The following is a 16072-nucleotide window of genomic DNA, read 5'->3' as shown; positions in this document are numbered from 1 at the left end:
GTAAGGCCTCTTTCCCATGGGTGGCTGGGGGGCATAAAAAAAAAAAAAAAATAGGTGGCTGAGCTGTGGTTTTACTGCCCCCCCCCTCTCCCCACCCATTTAAAGGAGAAGTATAGCCAAAGCTTTTTTGGCTATACTTCTCCTATGGATCACATGATTGCAGTCTGTTCTGCACTCCTCTGACCTGTTTTCAGCAGATAGTGGACTGAAGCCCGCTGTTGGCTGATGTCACATAGCTGGTCCAGCTGTGGAAAGATCCCACCCATATGGGATCCGCTGAGAGCCTGAGCCAGCCCCTCCCACCCCCACCACAGCCCAGTGCTCCAGTAAGCTATAGGGGAGAGCAGAGAGCCATTGACTGACAGGTATGGCTCTCTGATCAGAGCGGAGGTGGAGGACTGAGCGATCAGCTGTGTTTGATCGCTCAGTTCTCACTGCAGAGCCAGTGGGGGACAGATGCAGCATCAGATCAATGCTACACCCACCTAGGTGAGTATGAATTTTTTTTTTTTTTGAAAGCCATACTTCTCTTTCGCTACAATGCAGCCAGAGGGGGGCTGTTCATATGCTGCAGCAAATTTCATGGTGAGCTGACAGGCAAACTAGGCCAATCAAGTAAATGGGGCCACACTGCAATCTCAATCCCAATGCTTGGTTCGAGGTTGCTATGTTTTGGTCCCATTGTAAAAAAAAAAGCATTTATGAGGTGGCAGGATTGCCTCCTAAATGCCTGCCAGCGGCTGCTTAGCCACACTAAAAATCATTTCACCGTAGATTGCTTTTCAGATGGTATAGCATAATCCAAAATGTTATCTGCTACTGGTCAGGCTGAAAATGTTTAATAAGGATGAAGAATTGACAATGGAATGACTGTCATTAAATTATAATAAAATGTCATTCTTTCAGCAATGATTATTTTAATAAAGATTATTTATTGAATAATCTTCAAAGAATCTTCCCAAAAATCGAACTGTGGTCAGCTGAGCTCATCCACACTTTGTTCCAAGTATTCCATATTTCTAAGTAAAATATTCATATTTTTAGTGTTTTCACTAAATGAATGATTGGGGTTGTGGTGTTTTCCAAAAGAGGCCTGTAGGTGTTCTCCTTTCCATGCCTCTCTGATGGCTGTCTTTTATGCTGACAGTTTTCTGGCTGTAGTGTTTCTCAAAGTGATAGGTCATTGGCTGTCTCAGATTAATGGAAAAACAAATCAATAAGTAGTTTTAAGCTAAGCTCTTAATGAAATGATTAGGGCGGTTCTCCTTTCTTTCATTATTTCTAGTGCCTACTGTTTGGGGTAAATAATCACACCATTAAGGCTTGTGTATCATTGACTTTACTGATATCAAGGTAAGAGTGTGAAAGAGATACGCGGAAAGATGCGGGTTCAGTTGGATCGGTCTTCACACACGGCCCTACAGCTTACAGGACTTCTTGGTCTGCAATAGGAAAAAAATACCATTTTTAGAAAAGCAAATATGTACATACTTTGTAGATGAGATCAGGGCAGAAATATGGGAGCTGCTATTACTGACTTTTTTTGGAAGGTGCACACACTTTGAGTATCAATGCTTATCCTTGCTTGACTACTTGGTGGGTCATCGACCTGGAACAAGTATGTGCATGTCAAGTGTTCTCACACATGATATATACAGGCTTGTTCCAGGTCAGTGACCCATCAATTAGTGAAGATGAGATCAGGATTACTTCCCCTGAGCCATGACAGTTCCAACATTCTTATCATGACAGGTTCTCTTTAAAAAAAATATCCAGTTTGATAAAGGTACTACCTAATACCAAAACATGCTGATGACATGTTATATGTGCCCCAGTGATGGAAACTACGGTAGCGCCAGGATCCCTTTCTTCCGGAATGCCGGGGTGAACCACACACGAAGTGACGCCATTGCGCCACTCTCCCCATAAGGGGGGATTAATGGAGGACCGGACGGACAGCACCTGCATACTATTGAGGTAATCAATTCACCCCTATAAGGAGACTGAGCATTATGGGGATTTCAGTGTTATCCCTTATGCTCCATTGGACGTTTCATATGCTGGTAGAGCCCTCTGTGGATCGGTAAGAATGCTCATATAATGTTCCCTAACCTCCATGGTGTGTGGTTCACACCATGGCTGTTTGCTGACAATTTTACATTACTGACAATTTACTCACCAATATGACCCTTGATATTGTAGATTACCCCACATTGCGCACATTGTTTCTTCAATCAACACGATTGCCCACACATCAGTAAGGTAAATTCATACTGTCCTCCCATCTCACTTTTCCTTTTCTTTTTTCCAATTCACTCGCACGGCTCTAGGGTGTTTATCATTTGCACATGGTTTGATCATTTTTTGTGGTGTTCGGTCACAGCTCAGCTCCTCACCTCTCAATCCTCATCATGCACTTTACACTTACCTACACCCATTTTGTCAGTTTTTTCACATAATTGGCAACTGGAACTGGTCTATGTTTTTTCTTTTTCTCTTTTTTCTTCTTTTCTGCTTTTTTCCCTCACCTTCACACCCTCAGCCCCCTTCCCCCCCCCACCCCTTCCCTCCCTCTCTTCCCTTCCCCGTCCTCACTCATATTCTTCTCACTTGGTCTCTTTTTTTTTTTCCTTCTTTTTTCTCCCTTTTTCTTTCTATCGGTTCTACTATATAGACCATCCAGATCCAATATTAACAATTATATATCTTTACATTAACTTACATAGCGTATATGCATAAATACAATTATGTAGATAAATAAATATATATAGAAACTCTTCATTAATTTTCTCTGATACATCCACTTACTACATACGATACTTTACCATAGGTTCTGTTCATACCCTCTTCCTCTGTTGCCCTCCCTGAATATTGGGGACTTATTGGTGTGTGACTCCTCGTAAGGCACGCATAAGCGACCCCTTGCTGACTGGGCCAACCCTAGGGAGACGTTAGGATCAAGTAAAGGGGAGTTTTTTCCTACGGAGGCTACCATGGCTTAATATAATGTGACTGTCTATTTATATCCTCTGAAGAAGACCCGTTGGGGTCGAAATGCGTCAGATTCTTACATACAAGACTCATGTACTATAGTTCTATGGTGCAATTGTCACTGTGTATTTTTATTGCATATTGTTATGTAATTGGGGCTGTTTTTATTGTTCATTACGTTTGTACTACAGCTCATGTTTTGACTGTTCATGTCCAGAGTAATACATTTTTTGATACTTTGTGAAAATAAAAACTACTTACTACGTTACTTTTTTAGTATACATTTTTTCTAACACTATTGGCTGCTAAAAAACCCCACATGGGGGATAATCCTCTTTTTTGACAGCTCCAGGTTTACTTTCACTTTAAACAGTCTGTGCCAAGTCTGGGCCAAGCTGGCTAGCTATCACTGCTGTATAAACTGTATGTAGCATCAGCTACATCCAGTATACAGCGCTGTGTTCTGGTAGCGGTATGGGCACTTCCTGTCTTCAAATCGATTTGGGCTAAAAGCTTCTAAGCCATTCACAGGAAGCCTTGTATTTTTATGATTGACATCCTCAACTAATCAGAGGATGCCATAAAATATAAAGCTTCCTGTGAATGGCTGAGAAGCGCTCAGGCCAACTCAATTTTGTTACGGCAGCAGACAGGAAGACCCTGTGCTGGTGGAACACAGTGCTGTAAGCTGCATGTAGCTGATGCTGAAAAATTATATATAGTAATTGTGCAGATGAAAAAGTTTGATAGTCAAAAACAGCAGCTGGTAATCACACAACAGGACATATGTGTATAAATAATAAAGTACTCAAGATTGCCGCACGGCAGTCTTGAGTCTTTTATGTAGCTGATGCTGCATGCAGTTTAGACAGTGCTAACAACCACTGCATTAAATAGTATAGGAAATAGTTTGGGCCTGTTTGGCCCATACAAGCTATAGTGAAAACAAACCTGGAGTTTGGATTTAAAGCGGTAGTAAACACCGCTTAGACAATTATATCTTACCTGTAGGTACAATGAATATCTCCCAGACACGCACTGATTAGGAGATATTCACTATTTTTTCAGCCGGTGACATCACTGCTGCATGCACACTGAGTTGCTGAATTGAGGGCACACTGAGTGTACCGCACAGGAGTGACATCATCACGGCTTGCCCATAAAATAGCTGGAGCCCGCGAACTCGGAACAAAGACCGGGTGAAGATGGAGGTGCCGGGAGTTGTGACAGCGTGCCTCTGGAGGGCTTCCGTTAAAAGGTAAGTCTCTCAAATTGTGCTAGTATGCGGTGCGTACTAGCATATTCTGACATTAACTTGCTTGGGCACTTTTTTTTTTACAGCTTTACCTACCGCTTTAAAGCAGTAGTGAACCACAGGTGGTAAAAAAAAAAAAAAAAAAAATTCCCTGCAAGTCAACGTCATAATGCATTGCATACTAGCACATTATGAGAAACTTGCCTTAGAACGAAGCCCTCCAGCGTGGTGATGTCACCGCTGAGACGGCTAACATCTTCCCCCGGTCCTCCTTTCGGGTTCGTGGCCTACGGCTACATGAGTGTCACTCCCACACATGTGCATGGGAGCCGCTGTTTCCAGTGCAGGCTCTGAAGGTTCAGCACTGCATCATGTCATCAGCTGCATGCACTCTGAATATCTCCTAAACTGTGCAAGTTTAGGAGATATTCACAGTACCTACAGGTAAGCCTTATTATAGGCTTACCTGTAGGCGCAAGTGATGTAACAGAGTTTACTACCACTTTAAGTATCAAATGCACTTTAACCGCTTGCCGACCAGCCGCCGCGGTTTTACTGCAGCAGAATGGCACGGCTGGGCAAAACAACGTTATGTTACGTTGCTCCGCCTTTTGGCCAATAGGGACACGTGCATGCCCGCAGCGTGTGCCCAACCCTGATGCGAGTGCCCGGCGGGTGCGATGACTGCTGGGCTACCGCGATCGCTCGTGACAGAGCGAGAACCGGGATCTGTGTGTGTAAACACACAGATCCCGGTTCTTTCAGGGGAGAGGAAACAGATTGTGTGTTCATACTATGTACGAACACCGATCTCTGTCTCCTCCTAGTCAGTCCCACTCCCCCCACAGTTAGAACACACACTAGGGAACACAATTAACCCCTTGATCGCCCCCTAGTGTTAACCCCTTCCCTGCCAGTGACATTTACACAGTAATCAATGCATTTTTATAGCACTGATCGCTGTATAATTGTCAATGGTTTCAAAAATGTGTCAAAAGTGTCTGATGTTTCCGCCATAATGTCGCAAACCCGATAAAAATCGGAGATCGCCGGCATTACTAGTAAAAAAAAAAAAATAATAAAAATGCCATAAATCTATCCCCTATTTTGTAGACGCTATAACTTTTGTGCAAACCAATCAATATACGCTTATTGTGATTTTATTTACCAAAACTATGTAGAAGAATACATATCGACCTAAACTGAGAAAAAAATTTGCTTTTTTGATAAAAAAAATGTGGGATATTTATTATAGCAAAAAGTAAAAGATATTGTGTTTTACTATTTATTCTGCTTTAAACTTATTCAAGTGTACAAATGTACTTGTCATTCAAGTCTCTGCACAGAAGCCTGGTGCAATCATTTGCTGTCATGTGGTGACCTGCAGTGCCTTCCAATGTACTGCATAAAAATGCAGCATATCTACACTGCACATGACCGCAGCATTGTAGTGTGGACAGAACACATAGGAAACAATTGTTTTCTATGTGCCCTAGTGAAACCCCTGTTGTTCTGTGCAGAAAATGCATATATGCGATGTGCATGGAAAATATAAGGCTGTGCTACATTACAAAATATACGTATTCTGTATATAGTCCAAAGCTTAGAAATACATTTGTCATGTGAAGAATACATGTCTTTAGTCTTTTATTTCATACCAATCATAACATTTGTTTTCTAACCATTCGTGATGGGTTGGAACAAGAAAACATAATAAGGTACATTATGTGTTTTAGAAAATCTCCATTTCATCATGAAGTTGGAGACAAACCTTTAAAACTGTCAGAAAGACAAGCCCTACTCAGAGCTAAAGCAGGAAAACAAAACAGCAAGAGGCGGCAGGCTCAGCATGTGGGACGTATGCTGATAATTACCATCATGAGAGTGGTTGCTGTTAGACAGATAAGAAAAATTATAAGACAGAACCGGTATAACAAGGCAAGCCACGACTGTACTGGACTCTGGCAATTGGAGCATAGTTCATTATAGATCTATTTAAATATTGCTGCACTCTCTGTAAAATTAATGGGTTTCCTGCAGTGGTCCAACACACTTCCTTCCTTAGTGACAGCTAAAGCTCTGCATACACCAATGCTCACCCTGTTGGTAATGTTGGCTGGACTACACTTAGGGGTGTACTCACTTTTGTTGGCAGCAGTTTAGACATTAAACTGCTGCCAACAAAAGTGAGTACACCCCTAAGTGAAAATGTCAAAACTGGGCCCAATTAGCCATTTTCCCTCCCCAGTGTCATGTGACTCGTTAGTGTTACAAGGTCTCAGGCGTAAATGGAGAGCAGGTGTGTTAAATTTGGTGTTATCGCTCTCACTCTCTCATACTGGTCACTGGAAGTTCAACATGGCACATCATGACAAAGAACTCTCTCAGGATCTGAAAAAAAGAATTGTTGCTCTACATAAAGATGGCCAAGACCCTGAAACTGAGCTACAGCACAGTGGCCAAGACCATACAGTGGTTAAACAGGTTAGGTTCCACTCAGAACAGGACTCGTCATGGTTGACCAAATAGGTTGATTGCATGTGCTCAGCCTCATATCCAAGGGTTGTCTTTGGGAAATAAACGTATGAGTGCTACCAGCATTGCTGCAGAGGTTGAAGGGGTGGGGCGTTTAGCCTGTCAAGGTCTCTAACATCCACCAGCTCCATGATGTTGTTATGGATGTCGTCATGGAGGAGTGGAAGAGGACTTCAGTGGCAACCTGTGAAGCTCTGGTGAACTCCATGCCTAAGAGGGTTAAGGCTGTGCTGAAAAATATCGGTGGCCACACAAAATATTTATCATTTATCTTTTATCATCAGGTACATGGGGCGCTGGAGTTCCTCCTGTTTTAGCTGTTACATACATAATCCCCTTTAATAGTCATCCAGGCTTTCACTAATTTCTGGACGGATGGCTGTTGCTGGCCCTTCATTAAAGCTTTTACATCACACCTACTTTGTGTCTCTTTTTGCCCTCTTTTAGGCATAATGACCAGCTAGGCCAAGGCACACCTCAGGTCTTGGTAGTTAGGATTATCGCATTTCTAAGTGAAGACTCTGACTACAAGTTAGAAGGCTGTCTGCAGGCTAGCCTGGATTTGTAGGAGGAGTCTGAGGGCTATATATCCCTCCTCCTCCATCAGATCCTTCGTCGGATCATTTGCGGGTTCCCACCCACCTGTTCCCCCATACTTTTATTATTTCATTCACATTTCATTCAGGGTATGCCATCTTTTAGGCATACTGACCAGCTAGGCCAAGGCACACCTCAGGTCTAGGTAGTTAGGATTATCGCATTTCTAAGTGAAGACTCTGACAAGCTTTACACTCACTACTTTACATTGTAGCAAAGTGTCATTTCTTCAGTGTTGTCACATAAGAAGATATAATAAAATATTTACAAAAATGTGAGGGGTGTACTCACTTTTGTGAGATACTGTAGGGCCAATAGGTATTAACTGTTATAAACTCTGCAAAAATTTCCCTTTGCTGGGTCACATATTATTTTTGGTTCCCTTTTATGTCATTATTTACTTTCTTTCTCATTACATTTTAACATCTTTTTTTTACTTATGTGGGTTGTGAGCCATACAACACACTATTTATCTCACACCTTATTTTTCCTTTTTAACTTACTCAGCAGCCACCTGGTCATACCCGATTCACTTGTATTATCACACATTTATTTGTATTTATTCTGTATTAGCTCCTGTACAGTTTTGAATTTCCCTTTTTGGGTGATGATTCACTTGAACACTTCCTCATCTAATTAAAAAAATATATTTTTTTTTTTACTTTTTCACTTATGTGCGTTGTGAACCACACAATCACACGCATTGCTTTCTTTTTTCAATTTACTCAGCAGCCACCTAGCTACACCTGATTCACTTCTATGCTCATACATCCATTTTATTTATTTTAGCACATTATTTTTCACAGAAATCTCTTGGACTGCCATGTGTATTATTACACTATCCAGGGCCGGGACAAGGGGTGGGCAGGAGGGATGGCTGCCCTGGGCACTATGGTATCATGTGAGGTAGGAAGGCTCCACGACAAGATTAGGGGGGGGGGATTTTGCGTTGGAAGGGGGAATTTGGGGGCAGCAGGGGGTAAGTATTGTTTTAGAAGGCGAAATTGAGGTGTGGGGGAGTGCTAAGAGTGGTGATTTAGAGGGATTTGTGCTAGGAGGGGGTATGGGGGAAGAAGATTTGTGCTAGGAGGGGGGATTTGTGCTGGGGGGGATTTAAAGAGAGGTCGAGGAGATGAATACTACAAGGGGAAATTTTAGGGGTAGAGGTTTGTGATGGGAGGGGTGAATTTTTTGGGGGGGCAGGGGCAGTTGAACTGGGGGAATTTGGAGGATGGGGGGGCAAGGATTTGCGCTGAGAGGGGGGATTTCAGCTCCGGGCAGATTTGTACTTGGAGGAGAGGGAGTTTATGCTTAGGGGATAAGCATTTAGACTAGTGCTCAGTGTTTTTGTGGGGAGATTTTTGCTAACACATAATGCTCATACATCTTGGGGGGGGGGGGGTGCAGTTTGGCATGTTTGTCCAGGGCTCTAGATGACCTTGTCCTGGGGCACTGTCTCTATCAGTCCCTTTGGTCCCCACAGGTCACACTGCCTCAGTTCTCGGGATAGACATCCCAAGGAGCCTCCTATCCTCAGCACCACCATGTCCAATTTTGAGCTGTTTTGTAAGTAGCAGGATGGGATAAAGTTTTAAACTTCCCTTTTTTGTTGTAATCTTCCTCAACCATTCTGTCATTATTTATTTGTCGCAGACACGCACCCTGAATTATTCCTGAAGAAGTGCATGTTGTTCCATGAAACACGTTGAGTTCTTGCATGCAGCTCTGTTACAATCATGTGTTATAAACTTGGACGGCATATTTAAATTTATTTATACTATGAATTAATTGATTGCAATCTATCCATGTGGATATTGTATTTCTGCTACTCATAAGCTCTTCAGTATTATATATGCATTTCGTTGCTATCAGATCTGTTTATAATTGGATTAAATTTTGTAATCATGTGTATTGATTTTTACTTAATGTCATGTGCTTCAATAAAAGTCCCAGGGGAATGCAAACTTTTATGTATAGATTTAGGGATGGAGGCACATGATTACAGATGGTGCAGAGGTCTTTATCTGCAGGCCTATTACTGCACACAGACCTTTCTGCTCGGGCTTGAGGGGCCTTAGAAACGAAACCATTGGTAAAACACTGAGCACTTATTGTTTTGTTACACCCAGAATCTACATACGAGGGGTCTTTAAAAAGTTTCCACACTTTTATATTTTCGTTGGAAACGGTGGGGGCGGGAGGAGTTTTGCTCATGGCATTATAAAGTTAGTACGACACTTGGAAAAATGCATCACAAAAAAGGTAGGTGACTATGTAGAAAAGTGATGTAATTTGTTTTTAAAATTCTTAATAAAAAGAGTTTAAAAAAGTGTGGAAACTTTTTGAAGAACCCTCTTATATCATTTTTATTAAACTACAATCGGATTTAATGCAAATATTCTCATCAACATGCTCAATTGCCCATAAAGTTTTATTTGCTTTTGATTTTTAAACTTTGATTTTTCAGTTTACTAAAGGCAATTCTGGAACAAATCAAATGATTTTCCCACATACACATACTTTATTGATTTTTAAGGGACGTTTGACTATAAGTCAATTCACAATGATTATCACACAGGCTATTTATCCATAAAAAAATATACAATTGGCTTTTGCCTGGTAATAATTGCAAGTTATTTTAGGGATCTATAAAAGAGAACAAATAAATTGAGTAATTTGATTTGGTGATAAAATGCAGATTCATAGCAAAATGAAGATAAATGCCCATTTTATATGAAAACACTTTTATCGCTCTTTATCTATACGAATAGAACATTTTTAGTAGTGGTGCAAGGGGAATATGCTTTACTATTTATTTTTTCTTAATGCAAGGATTCAATAAAAAAGTGTGAATGCTGTGTGCAAGTTGTGTGAATCTTGTGTGAAAATATTTATAAATAGACCCCATGACTTTATAGTTTGTAATTGAAAACCGTAATCTTTCTATGCAGATAATTGATTTTTATCTCAAAAATTGTTGAGTGGGATGCTAACAACCTATCCGACATACCCAGTCACTGGAAAAAAATGTGCCAATCTGAACTGTGTTCATAACAGAATAGAATAGCATGGATGTAGTAAAAGCTTACATAAAAACATTCACAGATAAACAATGTAATAATAAATCATACAATGTATCAAATAAAAACACACTGCTTCTTTACATTTAATTGATTTCATTTAGAATCGTTTTGCAGGGACATTAATTGGGCATATGACAATACGCTGCAAAGCGAAGGCAGAAGTATTAATCCTTTGACTAATATTGCATATGTTCCCTTTTGTCTCAGATATGTCCAGTAGCATTCTACACAAAGAGCTGTTTACAATGAGCATCACTGCATTTGAAATGATGAAAGAGGGCTATTTGATAATATACAAATAAAACACATGTACGATGCAGCATTGCATAAAATAAAATGAACTGTCAGGGCAAGAAGATATAGCATTAGTCAGGGTTCTGAGCCAAAAAGTCTTCAAGGACACACAGTTAGAGTGGGGGTGGCAGTAGCAGTCAGAAAGTACTGTATAAAAAAAATTGCTTTGCAAATGTTTCATCCACTGCACAAAAGTAATGAATAATTATAACATTGTGTAACGTCATGGTTACACAGTTGGTAAGGATGAACAAAGACATCAGTTCATCCAGTTCCATCAGTTAAGGTGTATGTATGCATGTGTATTTATGTCCCTACCATTGCCCAAATTCCTGTATGATGCCTATCTAAAAGTTTTTTGAAATTAGCGATCCTCCCTGCTGTCAGCACCAATTGTGTGAGGGAGCTCCACATCCTTACTGCTCTAACAGTAAAGAACCCTCAACATGGTTTAAGGTTAAAGTGGTTGTAAACCCTCTGCTATACCCGGTGAAGTGAATAGCCTCAGGTGAAACCCTGAAATGAAATAAATCACCCTACATAAGTTTTACTTGTATATCTGCAGTCTTCCCCTGTCTACACTCTTTGAAAAGTGCAGATTGTGTTAGAAATCTTTCTTCATCTTTCAGCAGCACATAGGGCTGGGTGGGGAGACTGGACTTACATTGTGTGAGAGCTGATTGGAGGAAAAGGACACCCCCTCCACATAGGCAGAGGACCAAAGGAACATGCAGAGCTGTAGTCTAAATAGACAAGCTCTCTGCTTAACTCCCATTAAGCTCCCTCCCTGATACAAATTTCCATCTCATGTGTCAGGGAACTTCTCATGCTGACAACAGATGAACGAAGCACCAGAGAGAAACGACACTTAGAGCTTTGGAGAGAGACAAGTAAACACTACATATATATGTGCTCAGTTCAACTTTCAAATAGGGTTTACAACCACTTTAATCCACTTCTCATCTAATTTCACTGAGCGGCCGCGTGTCCTCTTTAGCGACCTGAAATGGGAATTGTTTCCTCCCTATGCTAGAATCACCATTTACATATTTTGGATATTGCAATCGTATCTCCAATTAAGCATGTGTGTAGCCGTTCCTCATAACTGAGGTGCTCAAGTTCCATTATCAGCGTTGTCGTCCTTCTTTGGACTCTCTCCAGTTCCATCACATCCTCCCTTAAGACTGGAGACCAGAGCTGGACGGCATATTCAAGATATTGCCGAATCAGAGCTTTGTACAGTGGCAGAATTATAGTTTTAACTCTTTAGTAGATACCCTTTTTAATGCAAGATAGTAGTCTACTGGCCTTGCTTGCTGCAGCTTGGCATTGCATGCTATTGCTGAGCCTGTGATCTACTAGGAGACCCAGATCCTCTCCCATGCTGGATTCCCCCAGAGGTTTTCCCTCTAGCATGTAACCTGCATTCATATTTTTTAGCCCCCAAGTGCATTACTTTACATTTATCAACATTAAACCTCATTTTCCATGTATTTGCCCTCCCCTCTATTTTATCAAGGTCTTCCTGTAAAGTAGCTCGGCTTAGCTTTGTATCAGAGACTGAACTATTTATTCCAACCTCTATGTTGTTTATGAATAAGTTAAACAGAATTGGTCCCCAGGACCAATTACCTAACCAATTAGGAAATATTGCATTTATCACCACACTCTGGACACGCTCCTGTAACCAGTTTTCTATCCAGCTACATATGCCATCATCAATTCCAACTGACCTCAATATTTAAATTAATCAATTATGGGGTACTGTATTGAATGCTTTGGTGAAGTCCAGATACACCCTGTCCACAGGCCATCCTCTATCCAAATTACAGCTCACTTCCTTATAGAATGTTAAAATGTTGGTCTAGCAAGAAGGATCCTTCATAAACCCATGTTGGTTGCTACTAATGATACTGTTTTCATCAGCAGATTCTTGGATGTAGTCCCTTATCATCCCCTGCAGTTGTGTAAATACTATTGATGTTCAGTTGACTTCTGTAGTTTCCAGGAATGTGTCTTGGCCCTTTTTGGATATAGATACCATGCTAGCTTTTCGCCAGTCAGCTGGTACAATTCCAGCCAGTAAGCTATCCTTAAGGATTAGGAATAATGGTGTAGAAATAACCTGGCTAAGTTCTTTAAGTACTCTCAGGTGTACGCCATCAGGCCTGGTGATTTATTATTACGTTTTTTGAACACTGGCTTCCTTTACCCACAAAGGAACGTTTTCTGCTGTAATGCTAAAAAACTATTATACGCCTCCTTTTTTTCTTAGTAAAAACAAAGGAAAAGAATGCACTTAACACAATTGCCTTCTCATTGTCACTTGCAAACAAAATCCTCAGACTATCCTTTATGGCGCCAATTGACTCCAGCTTTGCTTTTTTCCTAATAATATACTTACACATTTTCTGTGGGATTCTTTTCACTCACCTCTGCGTCTCTAGTGGTCTATTCTTGCTGCGCTGATTGTGCCCTTATACAGTGCCTTGAAAAAGTATTCATACCCCTTGAAATTTTCCACATTTTGTCATGATACAACCAAAAACGTGAATGTATTTTATTGGGATTTTATGTGATAGACCAACACAAAGTGGCACATAATTGTGAAGTAGAAAGAGAATTATAAATGGTTTTCAATTAAAAAAAAAATATCTGAAAAGTGTGGCGTGCATTTGTATCCAGCCCCCTTTACTCTGATATCCCTAACTAAAATATAGTGGAAACAATTGCCTTCAGAAGTCACTTACTTAGTAAATAGAGTCCACCTGTGTGCAACTTAATCTCAGTATAAATACAGCTGTTCAGTGAAGCCCTCAGAGGTTTGTTAGAGAACATTAGTGAACAAACAGCATTATGAAGGCCAAGGAACACACCAGACAGGTCAGGGATAGAGTTGCAGAGAAGTTTAAAGCAGGGTTAGGTTATAAAAAAATATACCAAATCCTGAATATCTCACAGAGCACTGTTCAATCCATCATCCGAAAATGGAAAGAGTATGGCACAACTGCAAATCTACCAAGACATGGCTGTCCACCTAAACTGACAGGCCGGGCAAGGAGAGCATTAATCAGAGAAGCAGCCAAGAGGTCCATGGTAACTCTGGAGGAGCTGCAGAGATCCACACCTCAGGTGGGAGAATCTGTCCACAGGACAACTATTAGTCGTGCACTCCACATATCTGGCCTTTATGGAAGAGTGCCAAGAAGAAAGCTAATGTTGAAAAAAGCCATAAGTAATTCCATTTGTAGTTTGCAAGAAGCCATGTGGGGGACACAGCAAACATGTGGAAGAAGGTGCTCTCGTCAGATAAGACCAAAAATTTACAAATTTACTTATGAAAATCCCAATAAAATACATTTATGTTTTTGGTTGTAACATAACAAAATGTGGAAAATTTCAAGGGATATGAATACTTTTTCAAGGCACTGTATTTCCTATTGCATTCTTTGTAGTATTGGAATGCTGATGGTGACCCCTTGGCCTTTTTTTCTAACAATTATTTTTTTTTCTCCTTAATATGCCTCCTTATACTTGAATTTATCCAAACAGGTTTAACTTTAGTTCTTTTAAATTTGTTGCCCATTGGCATACACTGGCTAATGCCATGTATTAATATGTTCTTAAAGCACTACTTTTCTATTGTTGCCTAAAATAGTCATAAAACCATTCAACCATGACTCAAAAATTCAAACAAACCCCAGCCAATTAAAAACATTATTCTTTGCAGTAAGGCTGCACCCATACTGCAAGGATTAAAGGCAAGGTTTACTTTCATGAAAAAAATAATAAATGCACATATTTTTGCAGGAAAAAGAAATGTGCATTCATTATTTTTTCACAGGAGCTGGCAGAGCATTGCACCTCAATCAGTGGATCGAGGGCGTAATGTTAGACTTCTGCAGGCACTGCCTATATCTCTGTGCTGTAAGGAGTGTTAATGGACTGCAAGGGCGCTGATCAGCAAGCTCATAGTCTATTGAGAACTACAAGCCATCTGCTGCATTGGTGGACAGGACTTGCATTTTACTCATTCAAAGACCACTTTTTAAAATCATGATTTTTATGTTACAGCGACTACGAGGGAGGGGAACCCCCAGCCACTGTCACAGGGAAGGGAGCCCTGGTGGTGGGAGGCAGGTATGTTACACCCAAAATACGGGTGTAACATGTAACATGTTCCTAAAGATAAACCTATCCTTTTTTTGCTTGTTTAGGTCTAGGGGAGCAAAAAAGGAAGATTTACTTACTCGATTCTTCAGTCCTCCTCCTGCTGCTTGACCGGTCCCCGCAGTCTCTTCTCCCCCACACATTAGCAGTCTAGGGCACTGATGTTAAAGACCAAAGCAGCGTCCATAGCCCTGAACTGGATGTGATGACACTAACTGAATGTGTTGGACAGGAATGAGTCACTGGTTGTTAGGACGCTGGCAGGTACAGGCTCCCTAGCAACTAAAACCACTGAGCGGGAAACTGTCACATTTAACAGTGGTAAAAACACTCATTCAATCAGCCATTCACACAGGAATCTCCACATGCTATTTACACAGTGCTGAAGTCTGCCTCATATTATTTCCCCTGCTAGTTGAACGTTCTTAGCTTGTAGCATTAGGCTATTTTTTTTATTGGTGAATGTTCTTTAACTCTTATTGTCAAATGTTATCTTGGTCATTTTTAGGAAATGTTAGGGAATTTTACCTTCGCTTGATGAAAATCAACAAATAGAAACTGACATTACGCTCATATTACAAACTTTATGGATATTGTTTGTTACTTTTGTGCGAATGATGAGACATTCGTAAAGCAAAGTGTCACTATGTAAAGTATACAATAAAGAGCCAAACCTACAAAGCAATTAGTATGCATGTACAATTTGACACAACTCTGCAATGTACTAATGTACAGTATTAATGAACACATTGATATTAGAAATGTGAGTACAGTAAAAATTGTAAACACCATTAGCGTGCAAGCACTTAGCACACACTAGCAGGTTAGCTGTCTGACTTTCAAACGATGATCTTACCCTGAAGACTGACAAAGGCTTCTGTTTTATGCTGGAAAAGTACATAGAGCTGTAATCTGAGCAAATCGATTAACCTGTCTCATATCCACATTATTTGTCTCTAGATACTAGCAGATCTTCCTGTAACCTGACATGTGCATCACTTGATAACAGAATCATGAATATACCCAGCAGCTGCTTGAATTGTACAGATATGAGAGGTGTATTTAACCCAGAGTGATTTCAGCTGCCTATCTGCCTTCTCGTTGTAATTGGGTAGTTCATATTTATCTATGTAAACATCCATCAATA

At 40.5% G+C, this 16072-nt stretch overlaps 1 protein-coding gene across 2 annotated transcripts in view; it reads right to left on the bottom strand.

The window, feature by feature from the left end:
- Positions 1-1323: 1323 nt before the first annotated feature.
- MACROD1 (mono-ADP ribosylhydrolase 1) overlaps positions 1324-16072 on the bottom strand; it is a 1161618-nt gene continuing 1146869 nt past the window's right edge. Inside the window, exons 10-11 of one of the 2 annotated variants that reach the window (XM_073605384.1) lie at positions 15782-15812; positions 1324-1442 (exon numbers count right to left, since the gene is read on the bottom strand). In XM_073605384.1, the coding sequence (XP_073461485.1) occupies positions 15808-15812 (5 nt within the window). In that variant the 3' untranslated portion in view covers positions 1324-1442; positions 15782-15807. The remainder of the gene's footprint in view (positions 1443-15781; positions 15813-16072) is intronic. The other variant, XM_073605383.1, reaches the window with a different exon arrangement.

Source organism: Aquarana catesbeiana, linkage group LG11 (genome assembly GCF_042186555.1).
Source record: "Aquarana catesbeiana isolate 2022-GZ linkage group LG11, ASM4218655v1, whole genome shotgun sequence".
Lineage (NCBI taxonomy): Eukaryota > Metazoa > Chordata > Amphibia > Anura > Ranidae > Aquarana > Aquarana catesbeiana.
The sequence above is the reverse complement of the archived record's forward strand: the minus strand, read 5'-3'. Positions and strand labels throughout refer to the sequence as shown.